The sequence below is a fragment of the Chondrus crispus genome, genomic scaffold, assembly GCF_000350225.1.
Source record: "Chondrus crispus Stackhouse genomic scaffold, scaffold_47, whole genome shotgun sequence".
Taxonomy (NCBI): Eukaryota; Rhodophyta; class Florideophyceae; order Gigartinales; family Gigartinaceae; genus Chondrus; species Chondrus crispus.
This window is the reverse complement of record NW_005179373.1, coordinates 48,556-66,392: the sequence shown is the minus strand read 5'-3', so window position 1 is coordinate 66,392 and position 17,837 is coordinate 48,556. Positions and strand designations below refer to the sequence as shown.

The 17,837-nt window shown below is 55.5% G+C and overlaps 2 protein-coding genes; one reads left to right on the top strand and one right to left on the bottom strand.

The window, feature by feature from the left end:
- The first annotated feature begins 4,819 nt into the window (after positions 1–4,819).
- Positions 4,820–5,095, top strand: CHC_T00006590001 (hypothetical protein). The gene has a single exon (XM_005719155.1). It carries the CDS (start codon positions 4,820–4,822, stop codon positions 5,093–5,095), a length of 276 nt encoding a protein of 91 aa, XP_005719212.1.
- Positions 5,096–6,384: 1,289 nt separating this feature from the next.
- On the bottom strand, positions 6,385–6,744 carry CHC_T00006589001 (hypothetical protein). XM_005719154.1 is given in 2 exon segments: positions 6,385–6,534; positions 6,535–6,744. 1 exon segment carries the CDS (start codon positions 6,742–6,744, stop codon positions 6,535–6,537), a length of 210 nt encoding a protein of 69 aa, XP_005719211.1. The 3' UTR covers positions 6,385–6,534.
- Between the last annotated feature and the right edge of the window lie 11,093 nt (positions 6,745–17,837).

Genomic DNA, 17,837 nt, shown 5'->3' with positions numbered 1-17,837 from the left:
GTCGCCTGTCTTCGAGCCGAGCGGTGCGTCTCGCCTATCGCTTGCGCGTAGCATGCCACCGCTGGGTAGTCCACGCCCGGATGCGTCGCGAGATAATTCCGCACCTGCGCGCACGTCGCTGGCAGAAGTTCCTCAACGAAAAGGGACTTCAAGCGCCTGTCCGAAAATACGGTTCCGCAGCGCAACGCCTTGTCCCACAACTGGTTACTGTACACCTCCTCCGTCATATTAGGGCTCTGTCGGAAGGAGGTGACATCACCGACCGCTTCGGAAATAACTTCGTCCGTCGCGTACGTGCGTAATAAAAAGTTAACAACTTCCGCGTAGGTTTCGAGCATATCGCGCTGCTCCGCATCGACTGCCATGGTGTTCCCGTGTAGCCTGGACTGGAGCAAGGCGTGAGCCTGCTCAGTCAAATAGAACTGGAAACACCATACGGCCGCGCCTTCGCTGACCCCATTTTGGTCGCAGGCCATCTTGAAGCGCGCGAGAAACCCTAGCACCGCGATTGGATCTTGACCACCGAACGTGTGGGTTTTCAGCTGGACGTCCAACTTCTTCCGATATCGGTTAACTCGCCGCGCGGTACTCGCGTCGTAGCGCGCGCTGCGACTTTCCAGCCTATACGTGCGGTAGTCGACGGCCTTGGTGAACAGGTCGTTCAGCGGCCTGATCACCGGCAACCGTTTCGGATCCCGCCTCGGGGCAGGCCGGCGGTCTCTGCCCCTGTGATAGCGATCTCCTTCTCCGCCAGCGCTACTGTAGCCCTCCGGATCGGAGTCTTCTCGCCGGAACCGACGTCGGTCGCGCGCATTGCGGCCTCTGCGGTCGCTTCTGCGCGATCCGTCCGACTCGGTGTCCTCGTCATCGGAGGGCTACCACCACCTCCGGCATCGCGGTATCGCGTATAGCGTCCTTCGCGGTTATCATCGGATGGGTAACTGACCCCTCCGGCATCGCGGTGTCGCGCGTAGCGTCCGTCGTGGTTCTTGCGCGTCGCCCTGTGGCGACGTCTTGTGTCTTCTTCCTCGGAGGGGTTTTCTGTACCCTCCGAGGTGTAGCCTTGGGCGCCGGGTGCGCTTCTTCTGCTCGCCCGATACGGCTGTCGCTTTTCTGTCGCGAAGCGCCCCAGGCGGTTTTCTGTCCCGCGGGGGCCAGCCGTATCGGCGAGTACGTGAGGGCCATTTTCTGTGGGCCCTCCTGTAGCACCATAAATTGGTGGGAGGTAAATGGTCTTACCCTCCGGGTGAGGGGCCATTGTACCGATCCCGGGTGCGGCGCCGATCGGTTCAGCGTGCGTTAGCGTAGAATCCGGAGCGGTTGAGTCGTGCTGCTCGCGTGCGTCGACTCCTGCTCCGGCGAAGGTCGTGGCCAGACGATTAGCAACGGCGGAGCTGATCGCTCTCTTTAGAGCCGTACCGGACGGGGATTCTTCGTCCATAGTAGCGAGCGCTGTCACCACCTCGCGTTAGACTAGAGCGGGTAGTAGCTCGTCCAAAAGCGGCGGTATCGCGCTGCGCACGTGCTCGTCTACGAGTGCGGGCACCGTTCGGTCGAGGCACACGCGCGCGACCTGGGGGAGTTCTGTAGTGAGGAACTCCTCGACCCAGGCCTGCAGGCGCGGCTGAATCGCGTCGATCATCCATTGGACGCGATTCACGGTGCCTGCCGACGCGGCCGGCGAAACATCCGATGCGGACGCTCGCGCGCGGCCCGGTCGCGGTGGCGGCCGCAGCAGGGCTTCCGGGTTCTCCACCCGGGGGCGCGGTGCGCCACTGCCACTGCGGGTGATCAGACGCCCGGAGGCAGAGTCTCCCCCTTCTTCCGGTCGGTTCATCGTCGAATACGCTTCGCGATCGACGCGATGATATCTCAACCTTTTCCGTCCGGACGGTTCTGCGCGCGATCGAGCGACTACGCGTGCGGCTCAACCGCAAGAGTTATCCCCTCCACAAGAGTACCAAAATGTGGGATAACTCCTCTCCGCCCTGGGTTGGGTGAGAGGCGGAGGCTATAGCGAGGGAGCACGCGGCGTGGACGCGACGCGCTAATTGAACCGATCGGACGAGCTCGCGAAAAGGGAGTGGCTCACTGGCCGGTTACGCGCAGTCGCCCCGTGGTGCGTGAACGGGAGCGACCCGTACCGGGTTAGAAGCCAGCGCGCGCGATAGACAACCGAAACGGACGTATATAGGCGCGAAAGGGACAGGGGCGAGCCTGCCCCAGTTTACTGGTAGGGACGGGTGTCAGGTCTTAACCCCTCAGAGGGACGCCTCGGACCCCTGTCCCAGTACAGTAGTACAGTACCTGCCGCCTAGTGCGTGCCAGGTACTGTACACAATTAAAATGCTAGCTCCATAATTACTACTACTGCACGGACGCTGCTACTACACGTGTGCACTACTCTACACGCGTGGTGCTTACCGACTACCGCACGGACGACACGTGTGCTAACGCGCACACGTGCGCCACGCCACGGCTGGTTGGTCAACGCGTGTGCTACTGTACACGTGCGCCACGCCACGGCCGGTTGGTCAACGCGTGCGCTCCCTACACGTGGGCACACCCGCCCACGTGTGCACCGTGCACGGTCGTCTGTACTGTAGACTAACGCGCGCGCCGGTCGTTATATTACAAGGCACAGGGTCGACGTACTGTGCCCCGGGCTCAGCCCCGTTCCCCGTCTCTAAGGGGAAAATCAGGCCTCGATGAGGAGGTTGTTGGATTGGTGGATAATTCGAAGGGGCCGACTCAAGTCAAGAAATTCTTGAGTCGAGTCAAGGATCGTCCGCTGGAAGAAATTCGGAGACCCTGGTACATGGCTAAGCGAAGGGAGAGTCCCGAGAAGATCTTGGTTCTTGCGCGAAAAAAGTACAAAGTTTACGCGGACATTGGACCAACGGCTGGATTGATGAACCGGGTGTCGTCTGTATGAGACACCGGCGCGGGACCAAACCTTGTGCGAAAATCGGAACTCCCGGCTGGAATGGAATCTCTAGTGTTCTTCGGACCGACCCAGGACATCGGCGATGCGGACAACGGGCCACTCGGAACTCTCGGCACAATTAAAATGCCTGTGAGGCCTGGACGTTTCGTGGCCGCAGCCGAGTTTATTGTATGTGAAAAACTCGCAGTCCCGCTAATTCTAGGGGCGGACTACTGTGACCGGTTTGTGGAAGCAATTTATCCAAAGAAGAAAACGGTTGAGTTGGCGGACTTCTCTTAGGTTCCGATAGTTAGGCGGTTCTCGCCGAGAAAAGGGAAGCAGAATCTCGTCCCGGAAGAGGACGAGAATGATGGAAAGGGGTCCCTCTGAGGGGTTAAGACCTGACACCCGTCCCTACCGGTAAACTGGGGCAGGCTCGCCCCCGTCCCTTTCGCGCCTATATACGTCCGTTTCGGTTGTCTATCGCGCGCGCTGGCTTCTAACCCGGTACGGGTCGCTCCCGTTCACGCACCACGGGGCGACGGCGCGTAACCGGCCAGTGAGCCACTCCCTTTTCGCGAGCTCGTCCGATCGGTTCAATTAGCGCGTCGCGTCCACGCCGCGTGATCCCTCGCTATAGCCTGCGCCTCTCACCCAACCCAGGGCGGAGAGGAGTTATCCCACATGCCTCTCTTGACTCATGCGAGATTCCCCTCTCTAGTTTTCTTTCTGCTGCGGGTTCTTCTTTCCCTCCGACCAGGGCCCCGCGGCTGGCCTTCTTGACGGTCGGTTCGACCCGTTGGCGGAGGCACTCGGTGTGCTCGCCGTCTGAGAATCGAACCAATTTTTGACCCTCAAATAATTGGTCGATGGAATCCCCAATCTCTCCATCGGAGACAACGCCTCGTGGTTCCCCAGAACCTTGTGCCTTTACCGAAGGGAAAGTATGCACTTGGGCGCGGCGTGCCCTTTTTCGTAGCAATGAAAGCATATGAGCCCATGCTTCTTGACAGGGTACTGCGGCCTTGGCCGTCCGTTAATTTGCGGCCTTCCTGTCCAGCCTGGACGTCGGAACTGGGTACCCTTGTCCTCCATTCCTCGCGGGTGAATTCGCGTTCTCGAGCTTTCGGTTGACTTCGTGTTCTCTAGCTTTCTGCTCGCGGGCGGCAAGCTACGGTAGGTAAATGGCCTGGGGGTCCGTATGCATAGAAGTTTAGTCGCGCGGCGGGAGTTAGTGGGCGGGTTGGGAGGGGAGAGGAGGATAGTGAGCTTGTGGCATACTTGAGGGTTGATGTGGTGGGGGCGGAGTCGTGCGTCAGTCAAAAAGGGATAGAGGGGCTGGTGATGCGGGACGTAATGGGGATGGTCGCAATGGATCGGGCGGAGGTGTTGGTGTGAGAGGTGGGCTGTTGGCGAGTGATACATAACATGGTGGAGCTGGTGAGGGATAGGGTGGATCAGAACGGTTGCTGGGGGGTGTTGTGGTTGTTGGTGATGGTGGCGGAGGAGGGAATTTTGGTATCTGAAAAGGCGTGGGTGGTCGCTGTGGACCGGACGATAGGGGTCATCGGGTGGGGTTAGAGAGTGTTGAAGCGGGGCATGTCGTGAGTGTCGGGGAGGGCATAGTGCTGGTTGAGCATCTGTCGCCGGAAAATTTGTTGCTGTTCGCTTTGGCGCTGCTGCTGTTTGCGGAAGTAAGCCGGGGGCGACGATTTGATATTAATTGGTATGAGCCTATGTGGAACCAAAGTGTATGGGCATGCTCATCATACCATGGGATGGCATGGTGTGACCATGGATACGGAAAAGAGCTTAGTCATTACCTCGGCGGTTCCAGAGATGATGAATGGGATCAACCTTCAAACGATGGTGTTCTACGTCATTTGATACCTCATGATACCTCTCTGCCACCCCTTGCACCCAAGTATCCGTGGTACCGCTGATAATAGGCATAATGTTATTTGCACGGCAACCTATTTTATCAACACACACAGACTGAACAGAAGGCTCATCCGTAAACACCATTTCACTGATTCCAGTATTGTAATCGTCCCAGCGTCCATCCACGACCATATTGTCGAGGATCACACACGCTTTGACAAGGTAATCCAAATCCGTTTTGTACCACAGCTTAATCGGTCGCTACAGGATGTGCCACCGTGCTATTAAAATTCCAAAGGCCCGTTCGACATCCTTTCTTACACTCTCTTGCGCCCGGGAGAAGTTCTTGTCCTTGCTTGAATTTCCACCGTTGCTTATTGTCTTCACAAATACCGCGTAGTCGGGGTAAATTCCGTCAGCTAGAAAGTATAGCAGGTTTCTTGTGACTCCATTCACAACGTAGTCCATGAGGAGCGGGAAGGATCCAGAAAGAATACTGCCCATCGTAGGGGATTTGTCGAGGACGTTTATATCGTTGAAGGAGCCTGGAAGACCGAAAAATAAACCATAGCCAGCATTCACTATCAGAAATGCCTTTCAGGACGATTGTTGGCTTCTTCCCCTTGCCTTTGTGGGCACCAGCCAGAATCGCCGGACAAGATTTCCACTCGTAGTCTTGACAGTCGATACTGGCGACCATCCCCGGGAATCCCGGAGCAGCATTGATTCTCAAGAGTCTCCGCAGGTCTACAGTGGTGGAGTTTCGCATGTACTCTGTACCAAATTCCTCGACGACTTTGCTAGTGTACGCTTCAAAGATATCATGGCTGATGGCCCAGACAACCTACAGTGCTCATCAATAGAGTCGGAGGCAGTCCTGTATGCCATTATTCTCAATGCCACGGTTACACGCTGGAGTGGGTGTATGCCCAAGTTCCCGAGAGCATCAGACTTCCAGGAAAAGAAAGGACGTTCAGATATCGCATCGTAAACTCGCTTGAAAACGTTTTGTAGCATTCGAAAGCGGCGCTGAAAGTCATTGTCGTCATAAACGCACCGCTCGTCGAAGTAGTCTTTCATTATTCTCTGAAATCCTTCTTCAAAGTTTCGCACTTTGTTTGGACTCCGTCCCGCCCGAGAACCTCCGCGCTGCTTTGCCGCTGCAGCATGCACATCGGCGGCGCGTGATGCGTGCATGCTCACGAAAATACTTTCATCATCGCCATCGCTGTCGTCCATGCACTGAACGACAGTTCCGAGGACTTTTCTCGGGTCCATTGGCGATGAAGCTGCGTGAGAGGGCGTAGTTGAACAGTACTAGAGGGAGGGCGCGCGGCGAACAGGATCGGAGGGCACGGATTGCGGAGGAGAGACATGCAGCCGGGAGGGACTCACGGCGAGGGGTGGGCGTCTTGATGAACGATCGCCTCTACGAGGACGATTTGTGGCGTCTCGCCGCTGTACGCGCGGGCATGCAGCGATGGAGTTACAAATATGCGTTGGGGTTGACGCGAATAGAATCTACGCGAATAGAATCTACGCGAATAGATTGACGATTCGCCACAAAAATATATTCGTGCAACCGGCGAATAGTCAGCGCACACGTTTCATTTCTATCCGGCAATAGAATCGACGCGGTGGGGTTGCTCTAAAGTGGCGAGATGAGGCCCTTCACGACCGATACGCTCATCGCCAGCTCGGCGGTTCTCAACTGAAGCTGGTCCCGACTAACCAACTGATCTAATTACTCCGTGCGCCTCGCCTCTCACACATGAACGCATCTCGCCGCTTTCTACCGCCACAGATTCGGGCAGCTGTCGCATTTGTTTCAAGGCGTGCGCGGAGCTCGAGCGAAATTTGAGTCGCAAATTCAAAGCAGACCGACAGACGTTGCCACGAAATTTGACGGGCACCATTGATGAACAATGAGCAATCATCGACCAGATGTACGCTTCTTCGCCTTGGCCTGATATGAAGCGTCTCCATTATATGCCAGCGACTCTGTCTAGACGTCCACACACCTGATCGTATCTGCACTCGGCGTACTTCCAGCATACCCCCTTTTACACAAACCACCCCAACCGAACATGGCGGTCAGCCCACGAGTGATGCTCGCAGTACGAGTTTTCCTGATTTTCCTCCTGTCGACACTCGCGCATGCAAATGACGTCCAGCTCGCCGCCCACACCTCCGTCATTGCTGACATCTGCGTCTCGCTGCACCGCCGGTGCATCCAGCCACCGACCGTAATTGGCTGCGAGGACGTCTGCCGGACACACACAGTTGACACAAATCTCGTTCTGCTGCCTGGACAAAGCTCGCCCTGCGCCGCTGGTGCGCCGCCTAAGAACGGCTCTTCGTGTGCTTCATGTCGTCATGCGGATGGCTGGCGGCAGGTTAGCTTTCATGGACAGTGTGGTGCGGCGAGTTTGTCGTACTTCCTGTCGCAGACTACGCCGGAATTCGTGGAGGGGCTTAGGGGGCTTCCCGGGAAAGTATGTGAGGACAGGCGCGATGGCAACGTGTTCTCGCAAGCGCTTGTCGGTGAGGTGGGGCGCATCTTTTGCGCTTCGGGATCAGTACCGATCCCTTTAATCAGGAAGGAGCAGTCGGTATCAGACTCTCCGGCGGTATCTGTGCGACGGCCGCATGGGTCAAGGCCTGTGAAGATGTGCGGGCGGACGTTGCGTCATTGCTTGAAAGGTGCAGGGGCGCGAAGAAGACTCTCGCGTGTTCGGGGGTGTTGCAGGGGTCTCTGCAGGTGTCTGAAGAAAAGGAAACAGACGTGCCTGCCGGTGTGCATGCGGAAGATGTTCCGGCCTGGAGAGTAATACAGAGTGAGTCTAGTGGGGTGTAGCACAGAATTGCTGCGAAAGGATAGGTTTCCGGCTTGCTCAAACGCGTAGAGGCATGATGAGGTTGTAAGATTGTTCTTTTGTGATTTTTTCCCTTGTTTTCTTCCATCAACTGGATGAAGTCTTGTTGCCCAAATGGCCTCCTTGTTGCCTGCTCACTATCCACTTTGCAACAGGTCTGCCACGTAGAGTACCAAGGGTACAGTAGGCTGTATTAATTAAGCTGTGAGTTCCGAAACACGAGAAAATATGTTGAAAGTGGCACTTTTGATATGTGCTATCTCCGCTTTGCACCACACCGAATTGCTTCTGCCAGAATCAGGTGCCAGAACATAACCAGACTGGCACACTCGGTTCAAGGGTAATGCCCAAAACCCTGTTTCGTTCTTTCTCCTCATGCTCATGAGATTATTGGCATTGTTGCCAAAAGGTAGATCGGCCAGTGCCCACTGATAGGTGGGTGGTGTACCGACTAATCTTGGTTGCACACCAGCGCACATGAATTGCCACGACATGCAGCTTACAAATAGAGAAAAGAATGTCTTGAGGTGCATCCTTTGAAGGGTACAGTATAGTGATGTGTCCACGGTATTTGAAATACCAAATATTGGTTTCCACCACGCGCTAGACGAAAAGAGATTTGTCTCCTACGGGCCACCTTATTTTTGCAAAAAATTAAATCCAATTCGGATACTATTTCTTTACCGTAATCGCCCTCAACAATAACATCTTGCACAACATCGGGATAGCAGTTTTGAATACACTGCAAGACTGATAATCTCATGAAGTTTCAATGCCCACTTGCCAGTTTAGAAGGGCGTTTTGATTTCTAAGATTCCAACAACGTTTCATGGTTGCTCAGAAAAGCTTCTTTTCCAGACACTTCTGAAAACGACCGGATTGGAAATTCGGTTCCCACACAAACCTCCGTCCTTCCGTAACACAGAAGTCAAGTGCGGTGGCGAGGGGGCCTTTGTCCGTCTTAGTGAGTAGGCTCAATCATATGACGCTACTTTTCATGACTCGAGGCATGAAAAGAATAAAAAGTAGCGTCATATGAAGTCACTTGTCATTTTGACAATAGGGTGATCGCTAGGATAATTGTGACTGCACGGCAGTGTGCAGCGCGCATGCTGGGCACCTCGCTTTTTGTGCATCAGCCGAAAACCAATTTTGTGATCGCAAAGTTGTTATCTGAAATTCCGAAAGTTCAGATAAAATATGCTGCTGACATTGGATTGTCATACCAGCATAAACTCATGAGCCTGAAATCCGTGCCTCCCGAGACGTATCATGACAAAACCCTTTCTTCTTAAATGCGATATGCGGTCGTGCTAAAAATTTTAGCATTGCACTTTCTTTTTGGAGGTGATGGTAAATTTCATTTACCATCACCTCCAAAAGGAACGCGAGGCATTTTATGCGTTTCCCAAAGGGAAACCACTGAACAACTATTAGCAATACTACTTGCTGTACGTTCTCCTTCGGTTACGTTCTCCTACGGTTACGTTCTCCTACGGTTACGTTCTGCTCACTGGCAAACTTGCCATGCACTGAATCTATTGCACTCGAAACGATGAGTCGACCAAAAATAGGAAATGGGAATCATCAAACAAACCATAGAAAATCAGTGACCACAAAAATTTTAAATGTTCATGTATAGATATAGATAGGTGGATGAGCAATTGCACGGAGCTTTTTTCCTCTGCTGCCCATGTTTGCTCTCACCATCGCTGCCTGCTTCCACACTCCATTCAATTTTGATTTTTTATTGTTGCCATGGATCAAACGGATTTGAGAAAGAAACATAGTCTCGCTTGAGGAGTGCGGCCGCGGCCGCTGGCAGGCATACAACACCACTGAGCTAAGTATATATATAGAAGAAGGTTGCAGATCTCAGCTCCACTACGCCTTCACACGCAACAGTTGCTTGCGCAGAAACGAAAACAAGCCAACACTCTATCCGACACAGATCGCTACCTTTGAAGTGGAAGAAGAATGTGGGCAACACGTACCCTTGTGCCCGCTCTTCTGATGGCAGCCTCGTTCTGTCACCAGGGGTTATCGACCCCAATGAAGTTCACTGAAACACCCAAGCTTGGCTTGACTTCCGCTCGCCAAGAACTTGGTGAATGGGCTGATTGCTCGGTATCTCCCGGTCTTTGTATTAACACCAATGTCTACAGCTGCGCTAGCGGTACAATTGTTACTGGGCAGTGTCCAGGGGGTTCCAACATTCTATGCTGCACCGCTCCAGGCGGCATCAAGTATGGACAATGTGATGCCGCACGAAATGGCTTGTGCAAGAGAACCGCAGACTGTCCGACACCACCGGAAACGGGTTTGTGCCCCGGTCCTTCCGGTGTGACATGCTGTCCCAGCGGTGGCACAGTGCCAGTCCCGATACCCTCGGGCGATGTACCTGTGGCACCTGGAATCTATTTAGAATCCAACCCGCCTCAGACGACACAATTTCGCGCAAGACAAGCCCCCCCTCGACCGGTAATTGTAGTGCACACGGCAGAAAGTGGCCCCTTCCCCGCCGGATCCTCGGACGAGAGGGCGGAGAATACAGCTGGATTTATCAGAGGCCGTTCTGATCCCGGCTCGTACCACTTACTCGGGGACACAAACTCGATCATTCAGCTTATCGCTTTCGACAATGCGGCGTTCCATGACGGGACTGGGAGTAATGAATGGTCAATCGGTATTTCACTGGCAATGAATGCAAATGAATGGCCGACGTTGGAGGCATCGGTTAGGGACAAGCTAGTTGGAGTAGCAGCGCAAATGGCAGAAATGGCTGCGGAATGGTTCGTCTCTAAAGGATTGCCAGCACCAGCAGCAAAAGAGCTAACTTTGGATGAGAGCAACCAAGCAGGCGCGTCTGGGTTTGTCGCGCATGGAACGCGAGATCCGGGGAGAAGGACAGACCCAGGAGAATTCTTTCCGTGGGATAACTTCCTGGCTGCGTATCAGGCAAGAATCAATGGCTCTTGAGCAATTTGACTCTCTCAGCAGCTGTTTCAAACAGAAGCAAGCAGCTTGCACAGTATATAGTGCTATCCATCGGCAAATTTGAATGTAGCGGTAATGGCCGCAAGGCAATAAAGTCTTTCCACTTCATGTGCTCTTGATAGGTGCCTCACTTTCCATCATCACGGGAATCTCCGATGCGTCTCCTGAAGTGAAGCTGTGTAGTACTGCAGAGGATCGTGCCGGACAAACGATAGTACATATGCAATTTAAAAAAATCGAGAGCATAATATGGAAAGGACCAGCCATCAGGTGACTTGAACATATCCGGTAGTCTTATCTGGGGGTCAGCAGTACCTCCTCTTATACATAAATACATCATCTTGGCGTTCAGGATGCCCGTGTATTGGAAACTTCCTTTATCTCTGTTGGTTCTCGCCGGTTGCATTGCCCCAGCATGAATGCAGTACACCCAGTTACTGCAAATAGTGTAAGTGAACAATTAGTGAAACTACGTCAAATACTGAAAGTGTGTCTAATATGTGTGCATTGCTGCGAAACCAAAATAGAAATAGTGACACACACACCAAATACGGTTTCAACCCGCGATTTCATTAAATCATGTTTTTGCGCGCAATTGCGCGCAAAAACTGCCAGATAATGCTGCAAAATGAAAAAATCACCACTTCGGCCTTCTTCAGGCGACCCACCGATAATCGCGATCAACCATCGAAATCGAGATCCCCCATGCCTTCTTAGGGTCCCTGTAGCCCATCTCCATCATGGCGATGTAACGTGTAAGTCGTGGCTACCATTGTCTGAAGTCGTTTCTTCATGAAGAATCATGAAGTTTCTCAGTTTCTGCATGAATAAACAAGCAAAAAGCAAAAATGAAAAAACAACCCGAAATCGCGGGTTTCAACAATATTAGTGTAACCCCAAACTTAACTGATTTAATTGTTGAGGCAGGTCAATTGCAGGATCGCTTCTGTGGTTCGGTGATGGAAGCACGTACTGTAACGTGTTAGGCGACGACGAAATCGCTGCCATTACAATTAGCCGGCATACAACAGATCCTTTCCCATCGTGACTTCCCAGCATTGTGACCACTTGAAGGCTGCTTTCCCTGTCATGCCCTTTTCTGCTTCACCAATTATCGCCGCGTTTCAACGGCAGGCGCAACAAAGTCGTATCATCCCAACATCCACCACCGTGGCCCCTCAATCTCATCCATTGGTTCAAACTCCCTCTATCTCGCATACCGAATTCGTTCTTGCGAGAAAGCGGCCACTACAGCATGTACTCACGCGAGCTGATCCCACAAAAATTGTCAAATGGATGATATTCACTTCCTCGGTGGAGGGGGACAAACATCTCCCGGCAAAAGCAGTGCGCAAATTTCCCGCATTGCTTCGTAGTACCACAAATGCCAACATCCTGAAGGCCTCGAGGTTGTTGAAAAACAAAGTTGAATTTCTCAACGAAAGTGGGGAAATAATAAGCCGTGGTTGCAGTTCGTCAATTACCCGTGTTACGAAGTGTGGATTCAAACGGGTTTAGTCAAAATCCAGGGCAGGTCGCGGTCGCAAACGCGCGGCATGGGTTCAGGCAGTTCATCAAGATCTCGTTCTCGATTTTGATCGACTGCGAAAACTAGGGGTGAAGTTTAACATGAAGACAATGAAATCTTTGGCCTTGCACCTCATTTCCACAACCAAAAGCGAAGCATACTGCCCGAGCTTCGTCGATCCGAAATCGGGAAACACAATCCTGACAATGATCTCAGCCCGTTGGATACGGTCCTTTTGCGAGCGTTTTCAGATTGTGAGCCGTGCGCTCACAGGGAAACTTCAAACTTCGCCTGCAAAGGAGTTGTTTATTGAAAAGGAAGTGGCGTTCCATTTGGGAGTTTTGGCTGGCCAGTTTCGGAACGGAGAACTCGATGAGGTTGATGTGGAAAACGCGGACGAAACCCACTTTGTCTTCAACCTTGATAATGGCAGAACGCTCGGTTTCTCAGGAGAGAGTGAGATGAAGTACGCCGATGTGGTCTCGGGCGGAGAATGGATGACATTTGTAGTATAATGACCGGCGCGAGCGCGCGGAGGTCATCGAACGGCCGTATACGGTATACACGTGGGCGGTTGTGCCCACGTGTAGCGAGCGCGCGCGCATGCCGAGCGGTCGTAATCTGGCGTACGTGTACAGTAGTGCACGTGTCGTCCGAGCAGTAGTCTACGCGTGTTACGTGTGCGCGTTAGCACGCGTGTCGTCCGTGCGGTAGTCTGTAAACAACACGCGTGTACAGTAGTGCACACGTGTAGTAGCAGCGTCCGTGCGGTAGTAGCAATTATGGCGCTAGCTTTTTAATTGTGTACAGTACCCGGCACGCACTAGGCGGCAGGTACTGTACTATGGTACTGGGACAGGTGTCCGAGGCGTCCCTCTGCGGGGTTAAGACCTGGCACCCGTCCCCACCAGTAAACGGGGGCAAGCTCGCCCCCGTCCCTTTTGTGCCTACGTACGTCTGGTTTCGGTTGTCTGTCGCGCGCGCTGGCTTCTAACCCGTTACCGGTCGCTCCCGTTAACGCACCACGGGGCGACTGCGCGTAACCGGCCAGTGAGCCACTCCCTTTTCGCGAGCTCGTCCGATCGGTTCAATTAGCGCGTCGCGTCCGCGCCGCGTGCTCCCTCGCTAAAGCCTCCGCCTCTCACCCAACCCAGGGCGGAGAGGAGTTATCCCACATTTGGTACTCTTGTGGAGGGGATAACTCTCGAGGTTGAGCCGCACGCGTGGTCGTTCGATCGCGCGCAGAACCGCACGGACAGAAAAGGTTGAGAAATCACCGCGTCGATGGCGAAGCGTATTCGACGATGAACCGACCGGATCAAGGGGGAGACTCCGCCTCCGGGCGTCTGAGCACCTGCAGTGGCAGTGGCGCACCGCGCCCCCGGGTGGAGAACTCGGAAGCCCTGCTGCGACCGCCACCGCGACCGGGCCGCACGCGAGCGTCCGCATCGGATGTTACGCCGGCCGTGTCGGCAGGCACTGAGAATCGCGTCCAATGGATGGTCGACGCGATTTAGCCGCGCATCCAGGCCTGGGTCGAGGATTTCCTCGCTATGGAACCCCCCCAAGTAGCGCGCATGTGCCTCGACCGAACGGTACCCGTGCTCGTGGACGCGCACGTACGCAGCGCGATACCACCGCTTTTGGACGAACTTCTACCCGCTCAAGTCCGATGCGAGGTGGTGACCGCGCTCACCACTGTGGATGAAGAATCCCCGTCCGGTACGGCTCTAAAGAGAGCGATCAGCTCCGCCGTTGCTAATCGTCTGGCCACGACCTTCGCCGGAGCAAGAGTCGACGCACGCGAGCAGCGCGACTCAACCGCTCCGGATCCTACGCTAACGCACGCTGAACCGATCGGCGCCGCACCCGGGATCGGTACAATGGCCCCTCACCCGGAGGGTAAGACCATTTACCTCCCACCAATTTATGGTGCTACAGGAGGGCCCACAGAAAACGGCCCTCCCGTACTCGCCGATACGGCTGGCCCCCGCAGGACAGAAAACCGCCTGGGGCGCTTCGCGACAGAAAAGCGACAGCCGTATCGGTCGAGCAGAAGAAGCGCACCCGGCGCTCAAGGCTACACCTCGGAGGATACAGAAAACCCCTCCGAGGAAGAAGACACAAGACGTCGCCACAGTGCGACGTGCAAGAACCGCGACGGACGCTACGCGCGATACCGCGATGCCAGAGGGGCCGGTTACCCCTCCGATGGTAATCGCGACGCTATACGCGATGCCGCGATGCCGGAGGAGGTGGATACCCCTCCGATGACGAGGACACCGAGTCGGACGGATAGCGCAGAGGCGACCGCAGAGGCCGCAATGCGCGCGACCGACGTCGGCTCCGGCGAGAAGACTCCGATCCGGAGGGCTACAGTAGCGCTGGCGGAGAAGGAGACCGCCATCGCAGGGGCAGAGACCGCCGGTCTGCCCCGAGGCGGGATCCGAAACGGTTGCCGGTGATCAGACCGCTGAACGACCTGTTCACCAAGGCCGTCGACTACCGCACGTATAGGCTGGAAAATCGCAGCGCGCGCTACGACGCGAGTACCGCGCGGCGAGTTAACCGATATCGGAAGAAGTTGGACGTCCAGATGAAAACCCACACATTCGGTGGTCAAGATCCAATCGCGGTGTTAGGATTTCTCGCGCGCTTCAAGATGGCCTGCGACCAAAATGGGGTCAGCGAAGGCGCGGCCGTATGGTGTTTCCAGTTCTATGTGACTGGGCAGGCTCACGACTTGCTCCAGTCCAGGCTACACGGGAACACCATGGCGGTCGATGCGGAGCAGCGCGATATGCTCGAAACTTACGCGGAAGTTGTTAACTTTTTATTGCGCACGTAAGCGACTGACAAAGTTATTTCCGAAGCGGTCGGTGATGTCACCTCCTTCCGTCAGAGCTCTAATATGACGAAGGAGGTGTACAGTATCCAGTTGTGGGACAAGGCGTTGCGCTGCGGAACCGTATTTTCGGACAGGCGCTTGAAGTCCCTTTTCATTGAGGGACTTCTGCCAGCGACGTGCGCGCAGGTGTGGAATTATCTCGCGACGCATCCGGGCGTGGACCACCAAGCGGTGGCACGCTACGCGCAAGCGATAGGCGAAACGCACCGCTCGGCTCGAAGACAGGCGACCTCGCTCGCGTCGCCTCAAGCACCGTCCGATTCGGTGAGAAGGTTCACGCGCAACGCGCGGACAAGGCCCGTGCTGTCGGTCGAGTCCCTGTCTGAACTCCCGATAGCGCCCGGAACCGAAAGGGAGGAGGTACTGGCGGTGACGGACCAGTTGGCGACGCCGAGCTCGCTTAGCTCGCCGCCGACTAGCTACCATCCGTCACCTGCCTCGTCCCCGGCGGGCGCACCGATGGCGCCCGCCCAACAAGGTGACGCGCGCGCATATCCGTACGGAAGGCCAGTACAGAACCAGCGGGTCCGGTTCTTCAATCAAGGATTACCTGGACCCCCGCCGTGTTGGTTCTGTCTGGACCTGACCCACCGACAGGAGCAATGTCCTGTGGTGGCGGATAGCGCGCTGCGTTCGAAGCTTTTGCAGGCCCGCGAGGCCAAATACCAAAAGCTTCGGATCCGTCAAGGTCTCCGACCAGGGTCGCAGTTCGAGCGTCAACCGCCGACCGCGTAGCGAAATTCGCGTGCGCAGGCTCCCACGGGCATCAACGTGGTCGAGCCGCGCGAGACCGTCCAATCGGAAGAACCCGCGTTACCGCTGACGGACGAGGGGCCCGAGGACCTTGGGTTGACGGGGAAGCCGGGGAGGACGCGTAGAGGCGTCGACGATCGTCCCCGTGCCAAGCCTCAATAAACAAGGCACCCCGTCGACCGCTTCGGTACGCGCGCAATCGCAGAGCCGAACGGACGAAGCGGCAATTTGCTTCTTCAAGAAGCAAAATTACAACGTCACCGCAACGGTCGGACAACGACGCGCGATGATGCGCGCCATCACGCCGGTTCTAGATTCGGGCGCCGGCCCGAATCTAATCCACCTACGCTGTGTGGCAGAACCGTGGCGCGCTGCCATCCAGTCCGCGCGGAGCCCACTGCTCATCGACGCTTCGAATAGGTCGATGAAGGCCCTCGGCGAGCTCAAGCTGTACGTCCGGATTGGTGAGTTCGTCGCGCGCGTACTGTTCTTGGTCGTCACCAACCTTGCGGTGGACTGTATGCTCGGAACCACGTTCCTGGATCGCTACGTGAAGACGATCCTGCCACCGCAGAGGAAGGTGCTGTTCCATCATGCGCCGTCCCTAGCGCTGACGGGAGTCACACCCTCGAGGCACGACCGCAAGATGGCCGCGAGGGGACCGTCGCAGCAGCTCCCGCAGGAGGAAAATTCGGCCGACCGGAAGCGCGCGCAGTTCCCGACGAACGTACCGTCACGGAAAATTCGCGTGGTCAAGGGGGTGACGATACCCCCGATGACCCAAGCGATGGTACGCGTCGCAACACCGGTTGGGGGGCTTTGATTCCTGCAAAACCACCCCAAAACGGCGCATAAGAATTTATGCCTGATGGCCCAGGGGGTCATGGACCTCCTCCCGGGCGAGCCGTTTACGGTGCTCGTTAGCAACTTCGGAAGCCGCGCGGCCCACGTCCCCAAGCATACCGTTGTTGGTCTCGCGTTGCCATCCCCCACACACATCCTGACACTTGGCGTGCCGGTCCCCGGAGAGGCCGACGCTAAGGAAGGGGGAGGAAACAAAAATAATTCCTCGAGCGCTATGGAGGAACAGGCGCGACGCGAACAACCAGTTACGGACGATAGCAGAAGACAATCCTCCACCGCTACGGAAGGATACGCGCGTCGCAAAGAATCCGCTACGGACGAAGGCCGGATTAATTCCCTACCCGCGGAGGAATGTGCGCGACGCGAAGAACCGGAAACGGACGACGTGCACAGTGGAAATCCCGCTAACGCGGATGGGCGGACCGATACGGACGCGGAGAAGACCCGCTCGTGGGAAGAAGACGTCCATATTGGTGCAGAATACAGTACCGTCCGGTCGGAAATTATGGACATGCTGTCCGAGTTCAGGGACATGTGGTCCGGCCACTTGGGTAAGATCGATGCTACGAAGCATCGCATCGAGCTGAAGCCCGGTGCGAAGCCGATCTACCAAGCACCCTACCGAGCCGGACCCATCGCGCGCGAGAAGGAGAAGAAGGAAATCGACTGCATGCTGCGCGCGGGAGTCATCGAACCGACATCGGCCGAGTGGGCGAGCGCCGTGGTCTTCGTCCCTAAAAAGGACGGGACCATGCGGTTCTGCGTGGACTATCGCAAGCTAAACGCCGTTACGGTTCGCGACTCCTAACCACTACCGCGCATGGACGAATGTATCGACTCGCTCGGCGATGCCACTGTCTTTACCACGCTAGACTGTAATAGCGGGTATTGGCAGGTGGAAATCGCCGAGGAGGACCGCGATAAAACAACGTTCGCGTCGCATTCGGGCCTCTACCGCTTCCTACGCATGCCGTTCGGTCTCAAAAACGCGCCCGCGACATTTCAACGAGCGGTCGACATCATCCTGTCCCGTGTGAAATGGGAGACCGCGCTGGTCTACCTCAATGACGTCATCGCCTACTCGCGAACCGTTACGGAATATAT

Excerpts from the sequence above, each read along its gene's own strand:
- CHC_T00006590001 (XM_005719155.1), top strand. The coding sequence starts at position 4,820 with ATGATACCTCTCTGCCACCCCTTGCACCCAAGTATCCGTGGTACCGCT.
- CHC_T00006589001 (XM_005719154.1), bottom strand. The coding sequence starts at position 6,744 with ATGATTGCTCATTGTTCATCAATGGTGCCCGTCAAATTTCGTGGCAAC.